This window comes from Caretta caretta, chromosome 15 (genome assembly GCF_965140235.1).
Source record: "Caretta caretta isolate rCarCar2 chromosome 15, rCarCar1.hap1, whole genome shotgun sequence".
NCBI lineage: Eukaryota > Metazoa > Chordata > Testudines > Cheloniidae > Caretta > Caretta caretta.
In genome coordinates, this window is record NC_134220.1 from 17880908 (window position 1) to 17898383 (window position 17476).

Below are 17476 nucleotides of genomic sequence, written 5' to 3' on the forward strand. Positions count from 1 at the left end.
CCTGCTGCCTCTATAAATAAGCACTTTATCAGTTTTGAGATTATTATAGAGGTTCCAAAACAAACTTGAAAACAAAAATAAATCAAAACTGAACCCTGACAATGTTCATGAAAACATAATGCCAGGGCTTCAAAATGTGGGATGCAATAAAGATTAAATCCCAGTTTTGCAAACGGCTGCAGCTAACACAGTGCTCTAGCCTGGTTTGAGACTGCCAGCGCTCAGACCCAAACAAAGCTAAGCCAATGCACATACCTGATATCTGAGGATTCACTATCTACATCCGACAGTTCCAGCAGATCCTCAGAACTTCCTTCTTCATCAGAAAATGACCTTCGCACCTTAGGCTGCAGCATGTCTTGAGTGATTTTGTTTCTAGCATCCATACTACGTACATCCTCTTCATTACGACACTTATCTGCAAAAGAAACACAAATATGAACGTGAAGAAAAAAATAGCTGTAAATCACCAAATCGACTACTCCAGAGCAAAATCATCTCCACCGCCTTGCAAGTTTTTAAACAATGTACACAGTATTTATGAACATGTGACTACAGTAGTTGTAGCTATGTAAAACAACCTAGAACGTTCGTGTATCTGACATTTTATAAACTCACAAGCGTAAGACTGAAGCCCGTAATTCATAATTCTAGTTCCAGCTCTGCCAGTGGCAGTGTATGACCTTGGGTAACTCAGTTAGGATGAAATTTGCAGGAGTGGGTGCTTAAAGTTCACAGCATCCTTAACATTTGTTAAGTGCCTTTAGGTCTAGTATTATAAAAAGGTTCCTGTAATAAACTGCTTTCTTTTTCTCTTATGGCAACATGAGAGCAACAGGCAAAATAGTAAGATAGGCAAAGAAGGTTTTATGGATAAAGATCTTTTTCTCTGTTTATACACCTATTTCACACTTAATATCTGAAACATGCTGTATATGTAAGTATATTAAATACACTTCCAACTTGCCTGGATGCTGGATTAAATAGGCTTCAACCAAGTTATTCAGTATATGGTTCTTACAGATACGTTCAACTGGACAACGGCAAGTTGGACAGAGAGAAGACCGTTCCATCCACCCCGAGTAACAGGCAGCACAGAAGGTGTGCATGCAGGGCTGTAAGCTGGAAACACAAACAAGTTTACATCACAGGGACAATGAGAAATCCCAAGATTCAAAACAGGCCTTTTACATAAGCTTTAAATACAAAAGTATTTTAAAAGCATGGTCCTTTGATATCTGTTTAGATAATCAAGAAATACCATAAAGAACTTTACATAACGATTTGTACGGAAGTCTGTTTTTCCAATAGTTTTTCTACAGTGAAGATCTGTTTCACAAGGGGCTAGTACTACACAGGAGATTTGAATTGGTGACCACATTTCTGTTACCAATCAGCTGACAGATGTTTAGCAGTCTATTGGAAATTAGTGGATAATCTCAGGATTTAGTAGATTGTAGAAAGCTTGTCTACAATATAAAATAACCCACATTCACAATTAGCATCGTATTATTGTAAGTCTTGTCGAAGACCAAGGATTTAATATAGACTGGAGCTGGAATCACTCTACTCTCTTCATCCACACTTCCCAGACTGCTGTGCTATTAATCTAGCACTTTTGATTACTGAAGGACACTTCTTCATTTTTTAAATTAACTTTAATAATTGTTCAATTACTTTTAAAACAAGTCCCCTATAATTTTGAGCCTTTTCCAAATATATGCTTGATGCAAAGATGCTCACCTTTCCCATATCGAGATGGGAAAAAAATCCATTAAAATCATACACTTCAACTGGCATCTCATGTTCAGTCTGATCTGCTTTTCTGGCTAAGATACCTGATAAACTCCACTTCAGTCTAGTGGGAGAAAGCTGGATAGTAGAGTTTTCCCATCAGAAAATGGTAATGTTGATTAAAGAAGAGTCAAAGCCTTGTTTAACCAGCCACTGGCCAAGTGAACTAGAATTCATCATGAGATTTGCTATACCAGCAATGACTATGACTCAACGGTCCATTAAATCCTGTATCATGCCTCTGACTGTGGTCTCTGCCCAAAGCTTTTTAGGATGGTGAACACTTTACCATTTAAGCTTCTTTGAAAGTCCCAGCCTAAAGCAGCTAGCTAGTTGTTCAATACTGTACGGTGGGGGAAGCGTACATGTTGAAACCCTGGTATATACACTGCATAAAAATAGAAAATCTTACCAACTCTCAAGAGAAACTAGTATTTTACAAAAGACAAACAAACCCCCACTACCCCAAACAGTAGTTATTGTGTTCTCTGTATTAAGTCCCATTTAATTACAGAAGGTTCTTTTTAAACTATAGGTACCTGACACAGTCATGCAGCAATTCCTGGCAGATAATGCAAGTGAGTGTTTCTTCCATTTTGTCTGGTTTTACATTTGTTGTTTTTGCGCCTTCAAATCCAGCTTTAATTATACATTGACTTGGAGCTGTCATCTGAAGAGATGGACTAGCATTCTCATCTGCAGAGAAGACATGTCTCAGTGTTATAACATACATGAAATTGGACCATGGGTGTCAGAGCCTTCCTATTTAATGTTACTCAATTAAGCCAAAAAGCTAAGCATTATGATTCATATCTGCTTCCATCACTAGTGTTGTCACAAAGCTGATGTCCTTGCTTTGCAGACTGATCTCTGCACAGTATTACAGTCACAGCCATTACTTTCACTGAGCCAGCAACAGAATAGCAGGAAGCCTGGAGCAGGTCTAAAATCAACAATATTTGATCCCTTTAAATCATACTTTGTTAAAAGTAAACATATTTGCCCTGATGTAATAGAAGCCTGAGGGCATGTGTTTTTAAAAACCATAGTGTTCTGAATAAGGTTTTATATACACACCATTTAAACATATCCTTTAAAGCTCTTCTAGGTTATAGGAGTGCATTTTGGACTCATTTCACTTCAGCAGAGAAAAAAAAAGTAATAATAGTCTTAAACTTTCATAAGATATAGTTAGAGTCTTGGATTCTAATCTAGACTGAACCACTGAACTGCCTACAGAGCCCTGGTAAGTCATTTCAGATCCCTGTGCTTCACTTAACCCAAATGGAATTCTGTGAAAAATTAACAAACGAGCCATGTACGTAATTGGAAGCTTCTGAGAGTGTCAGTCTTCTTTCAAATCATTTTAACAAAAGATTAAAATAGAAGGCTACATCGTAGGTCACATAATACGTAGGTCACATAATATACTAGCCTCCTTTTATTTTCTTCTTTGCAGGCTCCAAGTCCTCCTCCTCTTCCCTTTGAGGCTCTGATGTAGAACTTTCATTTCTCTCTTTATCAATGATACTTGAAGTGATAGTGGAAGTTTCACTATTTGCATACAGCTGTCCTTGTTCTTCATGTGATGCTCCAGGACACCTAGGTTCTAGAGTGGGGAAAGCAGGCACAGGAATGAAAATAGAGGACTGTGATCCTGTAAAACGAAAGCACAGATTATTAACAGATATGTACAAAGAGGGAACACTGGAGAAAAACTATGATATTTTCCATGACACATGCCCATCCCAATTCAATCATCATCTGAATGAGAAAAGGCTATGTCAAACAAGAAATGTGCTGGCATCATTTGCACGATTATATGGTATATCATCTATCCTAGTTTTCGCAATATACCGGATTATTTGGAGGATCTGTAAAGAAACTGGTACAGAACCTGTAAATGCTCCGCATCTAAATAGAAGTGCTTATAATTCATTCATAAAAATATGCTCCAGGCCCATACTTAGTCATAAAGATTCAGTCTTGGAGTGATTTTATTCTCTCTCTCTCGCATGCACACACACACCCAGCCCCCACACCTCTTTCCACATATGCAGCCTACCACAGAAGTGGTTGAAGAGTCTGTGGGGAGCACAAATAATATGCAGAGTACATCAAGGCTAAGGCACATTTTGAGCAATACTTTGGAAGGAGCCAGTATGAGCAGGCAGAGCCAGACTTGCAATCGGATGCTGCAGTATTTGAAGCATTTAGTAATTTGGGGATGGAGTGAGGTCATGAGACTAACTGCAGTATAGGTGCACAGAAGATTGAGGATAAACTGAAGGTCAGGACGCAGCCTGCAGTGATCATGTAATTTGGTAAATTGGAAAGACAGCATGAGAGTGGATTTTCACTTGGTTAAAATGGGTGGCAGGTGGGTAGACGAACTGGGGATCACTTCTGGGAACATCATTTACATCTTCTAAATAATTGTCTTTTGTTCTATTTGTCAGATTAAATGATCAATGTGGTCCCTTCTGATCTTAAAAATCTCTGAATGGGAAAAAGTGGACTGGTGAATGGCAGCAGCAACAGTGAGGATTAGAATGGTTCCTCAGTGAGCGACTGCATGCGTGCAAATATTCAGTTGTAGTTAGCTTTGTGATGTGATCTGTATAGTTTCAGTAAGTTTACACTCCAGCTTGATGAGGGGAAAAATCCCCAACAGCTGCACCTAAGTTCCAAGATGGTGAGTGCTGCAAAATTAAAACATTTAATGATTGAAATGCATCTTCTGTGTCCTTGAATTCACACAATTCTCAATTGCCTCTCCGAGCCACTAGGACTAAGCCTATGATTTTCTTATGGAACAAGTTATTAAATTAACTAGTGATCAGGTGCTTTGACTTGAACTTTTGCAGGGATTTTGATCATTATCATTCTATCCTCTACAGTAAGAGATTAGTTTCTTAGGATTCAACAGAAGAGTCATAATTTCTGAGGCACCAACCTTACAAACACTGCACACAACACCTTACCAGATGTTGAAGGATTATCCTGCTCAGCAGATACCCGCTCGATGAGAGAGGTAGAAGAAGCATTAAAGAGGTTAGATGTAGAAGTAGATGGCTGTGGTTCCTCATAGCAAGACTGAGTGGCTGGCAGTGATGAGGTAATTTGGGTTCCATCATCACTTCTTCCTATATGTGAGGTATCTTTGGTCAGATGGCACGTATTTTCTACATTAGCTTCTGTAACAGAAAAGGGAGTGGAAAGAACATCTCTCTGATAGGCAACCTCAAAAGGTCATGGCTTCAACAGAGTCAATTAACAAGATTTGAAGGAATCAAGCTCTCTTAAAACGGCTACAATTAGTCACAACCACTCATCTCCCTTTTAGTCTTGAACTAATAGTTTTACTTACCTACTGGTTCTTGAGTTACATCTTGTTTTGCATTGAAGGATTCATAGAGATAAGCAACATCTGAAAGGAGAGAAAATGGCAGAAATTTTATTATAATTTTAAAAGTGTTTTTATTTCTCTCCCTCTTACTCTCACCAACTCCTACCCACAGTTGGCTGCTTCTCATACTTTTCCTAAAATGGAGAGGGCCAACAAGAGATTGCTGTTATAGCCAATGTTAATGCTGCTACTTAGGAGGTAATTAGGAACAGAACAGTTAGATCTATTCTTCTCAGACCAAGCTGAATGGCTTTGTCTGAAATTTAGCTTGTGCCAACCATAGAAATTGAGGCTTAAACACTTCCTAACTATAAATTCTGCTGTGTGTCAAGATAAGCTGTGACTACTCTTATTAATACAACTGTACTGGATGTTCTCTCCAGAAGGCTGAGAGGTGAGCTCTAACTATTCGTAAATTCAATTTTTTATATAATTTTCCTTAGATTTTATTGTAAAAAGTTTAAAGTTAACAATCAAATTCCATATAACATTTTAAGCCACTACCCAAATGCCATTCACCGACTAACCCAAAATCTACTTACAAAGCAAATCAGAGCAAATTCTTTTCTTCTCCAGCCTGTGGGAACCCTCCAGCTTCCTAACAGAACCCCAGAGATCCCATTGTGTCCCCTTGCTTTTTATCCTCAACCATTTAGGTCCTTCCAACACCCTCTAAATCTGCACTGTGATCAATCTTACTAGCAAAGGAACTATGCAGGACTCTTTTTAGTCTGCTTCAGAATTGCTTAAATAAGACAACTATACATGCCAAAGCTAAGCTCACTCTCAGTCCTTCAAGGCACAGGGGATGAAAAAAATCAGGACTCAGAACTTTGACTGAATGATAGGTACTTAGGCACTAAGCAGCCCTGTTCAAATACATTTTAACTAAAAGAAAATTAATACCTCAGAACATTTGAATCTATCTTGGAACAACGGGGTAAATGAATTCCTCAACTAGTATTGACTACTACAGTGAAATTCCCAAAGGAGGATCAACAAAAGAGACAGTGGATATAGAGATATAGATTTAGAGTGTGTGCACATGTGCCACTGCTTTCCTGTAAAACCGACATCACAAATTGATAAATCCAGAGTCTAAAAACTGATGGTGAGGTTACAAAAGGGAATTCAGCTTCCAACAGTTATATGCATCTAAAATAAACTGTGGACAAACAGCTTATAAATTTTCCTGTCGTGGCATAGTTGCAAACATAAATTCTAAGACATCTATACTTTCTTACACTTTAGACAAGTCTAAGGCACCAAATTCATCTGGGGCTTAAGTTTTATCTGGGGTTTTAATACCACACCCGTTACAGTAGCAGCTATCACTTCATAATAATTCCTGAGCATATGACAGTGTAATAACTTGTTACACTCCCAATCTGCCCACTATAAAATTTCATTTCAGGGATTTATATTCCTGTTTTGGACACAGTAGCTAGAATTTAGTATTTAAAATACCTATACCTTTCATCTATTATAAAGGAAACCTCTAAAAACTGAATGTTTTCTACTAAAGTAACAAATGCTAAATACTTTATAACCAATTTCATGGCACTGGGTTGGACCCAGGAGACCCGGATTCTATTTCTGGCTTTGCCAATGACATACTGCATGACCTTTGGCTTGTCTCTCCACCTTTCTATGCCTCAATTTCTCCTCCAAGCCTTCATCTATCTTGTCTAATTAGACTAAGTTTTGTAGGCTATTTTCTACTATGTGTTTATAGAGTATCTAGCAAAATGAGGCTCCAATTTCAAACGCGGGCTATAGGCTCTACCATAATACAAATAATAGAAGATGATGATGCTGATAACTAGAGAAGGCCCCCAACATCATGAAAAAATGTGGTTAATATTAAAAAGTTACTTGCTCTATCATTCACTGAGTAGCTCTATTCTCACCATCTGATATTCCCTTGTATCCCTTATGACTAGCCAATGCCATTAAAAAAAAAAAAAAAAAGAAGATATCCTCTTACTGTTTTCTGGCTCATTCTTCCTGTAAACAACATAGATCACATCCCCAGTCTGCAAAGGGCATGTCTGCTTCTTAACCACTTTCAGTTTATTAATTACTGTTCCATTAGTGCTGCAAAGAGAAAGACAGTTATTTAGCCCAAATGCTTTCATAATTATCGTGGGGGTTGATTGGGAGAGGAAGAAGGTGGGGGGAGAGATATTAGCAGAGAAAATTGCTGGTACTCAAAAAAAAAAAAAAAAATGTAGCCAAGATTAAGAGAAGCCAGATAACTGAACGGGAAAAATCTGCCCTGTGGGGCTGTTCTGCAGAGTTGCTGAGGACTTCATTGCTAGTTTGCGGCTCCTGGGAAGGAAACATGTGGCTAATAGACAGATAGACAGGCAACGATCCCTTACATTTGGAGAATGGCTCAAAATAATTAGAGAATTGCTCCCTACGGAATGAGTTACAGCTAAGATAAACGGAAGACAGAAAGGGACAGAAGCAGAAGAACATCTCAGCCACCTATCTGAAAGTGCTAAATTGTAGTGTTGGGATTAACACTGATAGGAAGGACTCTCTTTTAAACTGTTTATGGGGTGGAAGAACCCATTTTCTGTACAACCAGGGACCGCATGCTGGCCTTTCTTTCCTTCCTCCTCCTCCTCTCAGATGTTGAAAGTTTAAAATGCCAAAGGTTGAAGATTGGAAATGATTCTGGTTATTAGTGACTCTAGTCAGTTATTTTATTCTTATTTGAGTTAGAAAATGAATTGCTGGAATTATTTTTTTATTTTATTTTTTAAGGTCTATAAGTTTTCAACATCACACTCTTGAGCTACCACCTGTGGATTACTGACAGAAGGAAGAAAAGAAGGAAGTATCTATTTTTCCAATGATGTTTACCTCAATTATTTTGGGTTGCCAACTTTCCAGTCGCACAAAACCAAACACCCTTGCCCTGCCCCTTCTCTGAGGCCCTACTCCGCTCACTCCATCCCCCCTCCCTCCGTCACTCACTCTCCCCCACCCTCACTCACTCGTTTTCACCAGGCAGGGGAAGGTCCCTTTTTGACCTGGTGTTCTGGTGGAAACTGGACACCTGGCAACCCTAAGAAAGTTAATAGGAGGAAAGAACATGTACATGCACTTAAATGGAGTTAAAAGCCAAGCTAGATGGAATCATTTTGAAGTGGAAACAACCTTCAAAAAAAATTATCTGAAGACTTAAATTTGGAAACACATCAGTGCACAGTACCACCAGCTACTGACTAAATATCTAATTATATCTATCTTCACTCATTCTTTTTGGGATGTACCACTTCATATAGTTGCTATAAGTGTTTTAAAATCAAGTCAAATTACACTGAAATTAGTAATTTCAGCTCTGTTGCAATATTAGCATTTTTTAAAAGCCTCATAGAACTAAAGGAGTTCAGATTTCTGCCATCCAAGAACCTCAGCAACTAATACTATATGTATAAAGATGCCTACAGAACATTGGGGCTTTTTTGTTGTTATCTATGCCAACCTTCGGTACTACAAATTTTTACTGCCATCTTGTGGATGAACTTAGTTACTCACCCAGACCACAGCCCAGATTTTCCCAAACGTACCATAGTTAGTTTCTATTTCATGGTGGAAAATTATCTAGAAACAAATCCCATCCTTCTCTTCTCATTATTTATCCTTTTAAACAAAAACGGCTCAGAAGAAAGGCCTTCAGTCAGCTATTTACACAAGAAGAGAAAGTAAAGAGATTGTTAAATATCCAGAAAGATTGACGATAGGAAGTCAGAAGCACTGCTAGGAGAAATCACTTTTGAGGTGGCACTAAGTGATTTCTCAGTCAAGAAATATATTGCTTCCCCCTCATCAGACACACTTTTATATTGTACATGGATAAGTCAACCAACACAGCGCAAACTGCAAGAAATGCTGTTTTGAAGGTCCCCTGCAGAGGGGAGGAAAAACATTGGACTTGTTTCCTTCTTTGCTCCTTTATTAAAATTTTTTTTTAAAAGAGTAGAAAACTTAAATAAATATTTTCTCCTTGTCTTTTTACATTAGAAATACAGCTCCTGCTGAGGCTGGAAGACTCTATGATGACCGGAGAAACAGCAAAGTGCATCACCAAAGTCAAGGGAATGAAAGTTGAGCAATTAGGAGGGGAAGAGAATTTTAGTCAAACTGTGAAAAAACATTTTTGATTTGTTATTAATTTACCTATGTTAAATGACAAAGAAATATTTTGAACCAAGGAAACCATTGTTAAAGATTAAAAAAAACTGACTAAAACTTCTTCAATCTCCTTCAATCAAGTATTATTGCTCAAAATGACCACTGAGACCTGCTGGAGATCTGCCAGCAAAACTCCAGAACAAACAAATACAAAAAAACCCAAACCATTTGGGCCTTCTTCATAATAGTAAAACAGCAACAACAAAAAAGGGGGGGAAATGCCCAATTTTTAAAGAAACCGTTACAAGTCTCCTTTAACTAATGCAGAAGAATTTTCAGGGATTATTTTATACAATGAAACAATTGCACTAATTTGGATTACAGTTATATCATAGGCTGGCTACTCATGCAAAGTATCAAAGGGAACAACTCTGCTTGCAACATTACCCATCTGGACAGGTTTCAACAGAAGGACACAACCACTACTCTAATGAAATAAGAGTCATATCTGAGTGTTTAAGCAGTGGTCTATGTACGCGATGATGCAAAACCCACAGACACAAAGTCTCAAGTCTTGTTTTGAAGTGTACATAAATATCAGGTGGAGGGAAAAAAAACAGCTCAGTCTGACAAAATAAAGAATCTCTCTTAGCGATCTTCAGAAGGTTTCTGGCCCCAAGATTTATTGCCATAACGAGGGCAAATATATGAACTTTAAAAAATTTCAATACAAAGGGTTTTATAAGTACCTTTAACATAATTATTAAGCAGTTCTGCTAAACCCCAAAATGGGCATAAGGGACTTTAAGGTGTTTTAGCTAAATGCTTATTAGAAAGATGTGCACTCTTGGATATCAAACAGTGAAGTTTGCTACTTGGAGGAAAAAACATGCCAAAACTGCTGCCAAATCAACACTAAAGCTTGAATCCCACACACATTTCCATGCAGGTGAATCTCTGTGCTCCTGCAGACTCCCATTGACTTGAACAAAGCTCTGACTACACTAGTCATTTGGAGAACCAGGGCCCAAATCATCATCCTTAACAAAGCCAAATGAGGAAATCAGTAGGGCAGCAGATGAGCAATCTTTGGTCAAAGTTTCTCCCCCTCCAGCTGCCCAGAGATTCACTTGTTTAATAGAAAGGGGGGTGGGGGGCGAAATCACATCACTCAAAGAAAAGCACCCAAGTTTTTGCTAAACACTAAAGAAAACTGAATGTGTTTAAAATTAGATCTTAGCCAATAATACAGGAAATTGTCACATTATTTTGTGTGTCATATCCAGTTTTAGGGCTCTAACCAGAGAAGTCTAACACTTTGTGGAGTATCTGGATATCACAAAATGGATTTTTTACATACAAACATCAAAAATGGCTAAATTTATGTATTTATCAGGCACTACAAATCATTGTACTGCAAGTGAAGAAGAAAGTCTAATATGTCCCAAGTCCAACAGACATTCCTTGTGATTCAGTACTAAACCAATGCCAACCAGCTGTATTGTTTTGGAGTGAGAGGAGAAGGAAACTCAGCTATCAGATGAAACGTAAATCCAGGTCATAAAAGATCCCATAACACTTTTCTTAAGACTAGAAATATAAATCTCTGTATCCTGACCCAATTCCCATTTGGGTAGGGTATAGCGGTGCAAGTTATCCCATACAATTCCATCAATGTGCCTCTTGGCTCTGGAAGGGCCAATCCAAAAGTTAAGAGTGTAGTTTGCTTATTTAATGCAGGCACACACACAAAAACTGCCCAATGGAGGACAGGGAAAGGCCCTTCAAAAGTCTACCTCAATCTCACGAGTTGCATTTGAATTTTTGTTTTTAAGAAAGAATTAATTGCTTTTCCCTGGGACAAGCCAACTGTTCCGTGAATGAAACTGATTAAGTAATCTAATACAGTATTGTTTCTTCTAGTAAATGCTAAGGGCTTGTCTACACCAGCAATTTACAGTGCTGCAACTTTCTCACTCAGGGGTGTGAACCCTTCCGTCCCGCCGAACGTTGCAAGTTTCAGTGCTGTAAAGCCCTAGTGTAGACAGTGCACCAGCGCTGGGAGACGCGCCCTTTGTGGAGGTGGGTTTTTTAGAGCGCTGAGAGAGCTCTCTTCCAGCGCTGTGCCATGACCACACAAGCCATGTTGAAGCACTGCCGTGGCAGCACTTTAGTATTGCCAGTGTAGTCTAGCCAAGGCACTTTCTGGGTGGAAAAAGCTTAGATATACAACTTCTTATGGCCAGTTTGACTCTGTATAGCTCAGCTGATATTGACAGCAGGCCTTGAATATCAGAGGTCTCAGACAAATTCTGAGAGAGGAGAAGCTTAATCTTCTGCAAGTAGTAAGGCAGTCAGGACTGTCTTCCTATTCCATGTGTGGTTACAGTGCTTTAAGTCAACTCTCACCCATGCACAGACAGAATATATAAAAGGCCCTCTTCCTTTTTGTCAGGTATGTGAAAATATAACATGCCATGTTCTCAGTTGTGGAAGAGAGGCATTACTTCGGGTTGCAGCCTTTCAGTGGGGCTAACAGTGCATCTAGCTCCACCCTTCCACAAACTACACTCTTGCAACGTTGACAGCAAAGTCTTAGTTAGCTCAGTAGTTAGCTACTCTCTTCTACTGGCTGCCCCTTTTTGTTAGCTAGCCACCTGAGCTCTCCTACAGTGTCTGGAGAGCAAACTGTGTGTGTGTGGGATCTGACACGTGAGTTGAGGGTCAGAGGGAATATATATTATGGCAGAAGAAGGGTAGAAAGAAAAGACTTAGGCTTTGTCTACACTAGCACTTTTGTCAGCAAAACTTTTGTCAGTCAGGGGTGTGAAAAAAACGACCCCTTGAACAACATAAGTTTCACCTACAAAGCACCTCTGTGGGCAGCGCTATGTCAGTGGGAGACACTCCCCTGCTGACATAGCTACCACCACTTCTTGGGGGTGACTTAATTATGCCGGTGGGAGAGCTCTTGCCTGTCCGCATAGAGCAGCTACACAGGAGACCTTCCAGTGGTGCAGCTATAAGGTCCATAGTGTAGACATAGCCTTAGAAGGCAAAGATAAATGTTGTGGTTAGGATGCGGTGACCCACTTCAAATTCCTGCTTGAGAATTCCATTCACACGTTGTTAAATTTGACTGTAGCTCCCACACGGTCAGGTCTGTTCATTCAGGGTTTGATCATTCCACTCCGCACTTTGCACTGATCTAGGTTAATTCTGCCAGCACAGCAGGCAGCACTCCTCTGAATGGAACTCCCTTGGAACTGTCAGGGTCTATTTTTTGCGTTTTCAACCTTGTCAATTGTGGGACAGCTGAACTGCTAGATGAAGTCCCTAAGCCCTTTATTAGGCAGACAGATTACAGTTGCTCATGATACTTCGTGCTTTCTACTCTGCAGCTTCTGCTTGTTCAAGACTTTTCCCTACACACAAAGATAAAAAGTATTTCCTACCTTATAAAAAGAAAAAATACGTGGCCTAAATCAGTGTCAGAAGTAAGTTTCTGGCCCCGGAAAGAATCCCACTTGCAACATCATATCTACCAACTCTGATCAAGAGAATGAGGAGGGAGTGGATAAGTAAGGGCATGTCTTCACTAGCATGGCAGCGCTTTAACATGGCTGTGTAGTAGCTGTAAAAAAAAACAAAAAAAAAACCACACCCCCACGAGGGGAGTAGCTACCAGAGGTGGGAATGTGGCTCCCAGTGCTGGTGCACTGTCTACACTGCCACTTCACAGTGCTGAAACTTGCAGCGCTCAGGGGCACACCCCTGAGAGAGAAAGTTTCAGCGCTGTAAAGTGGCAGTGCAGACAAGGCCTTAGTTAAATTTTGCCAAAGGAAACTGTTGACTAGACCCCATACATCCTGCAACAGGCAAGAAAGATTATACATCCCAGCTAACTTAAACAATGTCCCAATAACTATGTGGGTGAAACCAGTAAATCACTTCATTCTACAGTAGTGATTAGAAAATGAAACAAGTCAAAAACATCCTATCACCTGTGGGTGAACACTTTTCACAAAGCAATCACTCTATATCTGACCTATCAGTCCTCTTCCTCAAAGGAAACCTGCACAACAACACTTTCAAAAGACAAGCCTGGGAGCTTAAATGTATTACTCCGCTAGACACTAAAAATCATGGACTGAACAGAGAGACTGGATTTATGGCTCATTACAACAAGCTGTAAAGCACTAACCCCCTCTTTTTGTTCTATGACTATAGAGGTGTCAATGGGCCATTCTACCTTGAACAGTCCCTTACAGTATGTGCTAATTATTTATGCTAAACAATCTGTTCCACCTTGCATTTAACTGTGATGCTGAGAATACCTTTCCCAAACCTGAAGAGCTCTGTGTATCTCAAAACTTGTCTTTCTCACCAACAGAAGTTGGTCCAATTAAAGATATTGTCCCATCCATTCTGTGTCTCTAATATCCTGGGACTGACATGGGTAGAACAACACTGCATAAGCTCTCACCAGCATTCTTATAACCCAGCAGGAAATAATCTCTCCCAGAAGAGCAAGTTTGTTGGACCTGATCCCGCAAAAACTTATATGCTGAACTTTATGCACTATGGTGTAGTTCTATTGACTACTCATGGTGAGCTAAGGGCATGGCTACACTAGAAACTTCAAAGCACTGTCGCGGGAACACTCCCGCGTCAGCACTTTGAAGTGCAAGTGTGGTCACACGCAAGCGCTGGGAAGCTCCTGGTAATCCACCTCCACGAGGGGACGAGCGGCTCCCAGCGCTCGGAGCCAGCCTACTCTAGTGCTTTAAAGCGCTCAGATTTGCTGCGCTCAGAGGGATGATTTTTCACACCCCAGAGCCAGCAAGTTAGACCTATATAAAATGTAAGTGTAGACAAGCCCTAAATTAAGCACATAAAGGCCCTAATTGTGGAAAGATTCATGTAAGCATTATATCACTACATAATAACTCCCTGAAATACTGATTAGAGGAAAGAACGAAAAAAAAAAAAAAACTTCTGATAACAAATGACTAATGGCAACATCAACAGCTACAATGTTGTATTGAGCAATTTCAATTATTTAATTAAGTTTAATGATTTATAATGTTACCTATTAGGCCCCTCTCTCTCTCCTCTCCACCTGAAGTGCTTGAGGTGACAAAATAATTTCAAAATATAATACAATAGGCATAAGTATTTATACGGTGCTCGTTACCATAGATCCAAAAGGGAGCTCAAACTATAAATAAAGCCAAAATCCAGACAACCCTTCAAGCCCCAAAGTTCCTATGAAATACTAGCTACCTTCAGAGATATTTTAAACACCAAAAGGAATAACAAATACGAATCTCTATTCATATCCATTGCACGTTTTTGAGGTTGTCAGTACGAATGCATCCCCCCCCCCCCCCCCCGCCCCCGAAGCTGGGGATGGAGGTAGGGAAGAGAGATAATATAAGGAATGAGTATGCCATATACTAATTCACCATGAACAGTTTTTAAAAACTCCTAAAGTCACTGATAATTTTTTTCACAATGCTATAATTGCAATCACATAATAAGACACACAGTATACAAAACTACCAGGCCCTCCCCACCATCAGTTTGTTTTTCATCCAGTAAGCTAGGCATTCCATGGGGGGGAGGGGATGAGTTTTAGGGATTTTTGGAAAAAACTAACACCTAAAAAATAAGAGACTTACCAACTACTCTCTGATATGTACACCTAGCTCCTTTCATGAGCACTAAACAGAATTTTACTCTAGCAAGCAGTAATAAAAGTTTAAAGCAGGGCTAACCTGGTATCCTCCAATGATACTTGTCCAGATTCTTCATCTACTGTAATCTTACAGTGATCTCCAGACACCAGTTTGTTGCCAGGAAAGGACAAGTCACAACCTTAAGAAGAAAATGTTTATGATCAATATGTTTATAAATATCCCATGAGTATCTACATAGGCAGATCCCATCACAGAGACTGATCAGTCCACTTAAAACTCTTCTTTTAAAAATAAGATTTTCTTATATGTGTTATCACCATCTTTAGATTATTAAAGACAAAGAAAATTTAAAATCCAGCGCAGTTCACTGCCATTAGCCAGGAGTATTAAGGGGAAGGTTAGTAATGATTTGAGGGGTGATGGGAACCTTCACCATTTTGACACTACCTTAATCCCTCCTTCCCAGCCATATTTTCCCTATAATATGTTCCATGAATTCCATTTTGACTGACTATATAGAGTCTATAAACTATAATATACTTTCATTGATGCTGGGTGCTACAACATGATATGCACTGAGTTGATGGACAGGCAACTAAAGTTAGTGCCAGTTGGCACAGTGCAAGCTTAAGTGGATAATTTGCCTTAAACATGGAATTGCCTTAAAATTAAGTCAAATAGTCAACACTTTTAAACCCAGAAACACTTGCATTTCAAATCAATTCTCACAGAAATTATTTTAATGTTAGCAACCATCATGCAGCCAGAAGAATTAAGGCTTTTTGGATTGTAGGTGTGTGTTGAAGTGTGAAAATGTAGCAGTACAGACCCTCCACGCCCCACCCCACTTTTTTTTTTTTTTTTAAATCACAAGAGCTAAAGGAGAGAGTAGTGACAAAATGGGTATGACATGACAAAACTTGGTTTGAAATGTAGTGCTTTTTTATTTGCACAGAAACAATCAGGGAAATCAACAAGACAAATTCACGGGATTGGGTGTTTGTGATATCACCAAGAACACCATTAAAAAAGAAAGCCAAAGACAGGGAGAGAGCACAACTTTTCTCTCATAGAAATGACAGAGTAGGGAACAAGGGATTTTGTGGCAAGCATTGAGGTGAGCCTCTTCTAACCTATCTCCACCTTATCCTCACACCAGATACCAACATACCTGTCATGTCTCAGAGTCCATCTTCATATATTTTTAAGGCCAGCAGGGACCACTATGATCACCTAGTCCGACCTCTAGCAAATCACACGCCATCTTACCTTTCTTCCGCCCAATTGTCCATTCTCTTTTCAGCAGTAAGACATGGGGCTCTGCTTCATCAGCACCTAACCGGATCAGCTTCCCCCAAGGCTGCTGCTGCTGGTTTTGGTCTCCTCCTTCAGAGTGCTCCATTTGGATTCACATCTGATCAAATAAATAAATAAATCGCAAGACACACAGGGGAAAAGTTTCATTTGGAAACAGTAGGGTTTCCCTCCCCAGTTCTCACAAACATACCCCTCCTACTTCCCCTCCCATCTGTTCTTCCTCTCGCAGCTTTCACAGCTATGATTCTCTCTCTCTTTCCCCAGCCTTCTCTCCCCGCCTATCCTTCTTCCCCTTCTTGTCTGTTCTGTCCCAAGCCATCACTTCCCCTCTCATCTCTTTATTTCCAGACCCCGCTCCCCCGCAGCAGCAGCCCCTCAGACACCTGCCCACACACCAGCCCCAGCTCTCCTGCATTGCTCCGGTGTGTGGGCTGAAGTCCCTCCACTCTACTCCCCGCTCCTTTCCTCTCTAGGGCAAGCGGGGCCCCCCTCGGAGCCTGGCCCTCCAAGGCCTCTCACAGCCCTGAGGGTGAGACACACAGGAGCCGGGCTGGGGCCGCTGGCAGGGCCCCGTCCTCCCTCCCGCAACGTCCCTCCCGCTCACCGCCCTGCCCCCAGCCCCAGGGGACTTGAGGGGGTTCGCAGCGATCCCCTCCCCCATCGCCAGCCTCTTACACCCAGTCCTGCCGCGGAGGCTGCTGCTGTCAACAGACATTGCCAGCCATCAGCTGATCAGACTCTGGGCGGGGCCCCGAGCTCCCGCACGCCTCCTATTGGAGACCAGAGCAGGGTCACCATAGAGAACCCAGAGGGCGGGGAGGCACGGATAGAAAAGGCTTCCGGTCCCATCACAGACCTGGCCACGCTAGAGCGCCTCTTTCCTCTGTGCTAGGCAGCCATCTTGGATTGGGGAAGCCAACCGACTATTGAGGCGGAGGAAGGACAGCGGCGGCCATCTTGGAGGTGGGCACCAGTGGCGAGGGTGCGTCGGGCATTTTGGATGTGGGCACTGTTCCCTTTTGTGATAATATATTCATCACAGAGCCCGCTGGCGGCCATCTTTGTCATGGGCAAAATGAATGTCCTATAACAATTACCCTCAAAG

The 17476-nt window shown here is 40.7% G+C and overlaps 1 protein-coding gene across 2 annotated transcripts in view; it reads right to left on the minus strand.

Annotated features, from left to right (window-relative positions):
• The window catches only part of CHFR (checkpoint with forkhead and ring finger domains), a 29214-nt gene extending 12062 nt beyond the window's left edge, over positions 1-17152 (minus strand). Inside the window, exons 1-10 of one of the 2 annotated variants that reach the window (XM_048821597.2) lie at positions 17047-17152; positions 16324-16468; positions 15133-15232; positions 7191-7300; positions 5165-5224; positions 4779-4991; positions 3230-3403; positions 2334-2490; positions 968-1122; positions 256-418 (exon numbers count right to left, since the gene is read on the minus strand). In XM_048821597.2, the coding sequence (XP_048677554.1) occupies positions 256-418; positions 968-1122; positions 2334-2490; positions 3230-3403; positions 4779-4991; positions 5165-5224; positions 7191-7300; positions 15133-15232; positions 16324-16456 (1265 nt within the window). In that variant the 5' untranslated portion in view covers positions 16457-16468; positions 17047-17152. Of the gene's footprint in view, positions 1-255; positions 419-967; positions 1123-2333; positions 2491-3229; positions 3404-4778; positions 4992-5164; positions 5225-7190; positions 7301-15132; positions 15233-16323; positions 16469-16975; positions 16993-17046 lie in introns of those variants that run through there. The other variant, XM_075119987.1, reaches the window with a different exon arrangement.
• Positions 17153-17476: the final 324 nt, after the last annotated feature.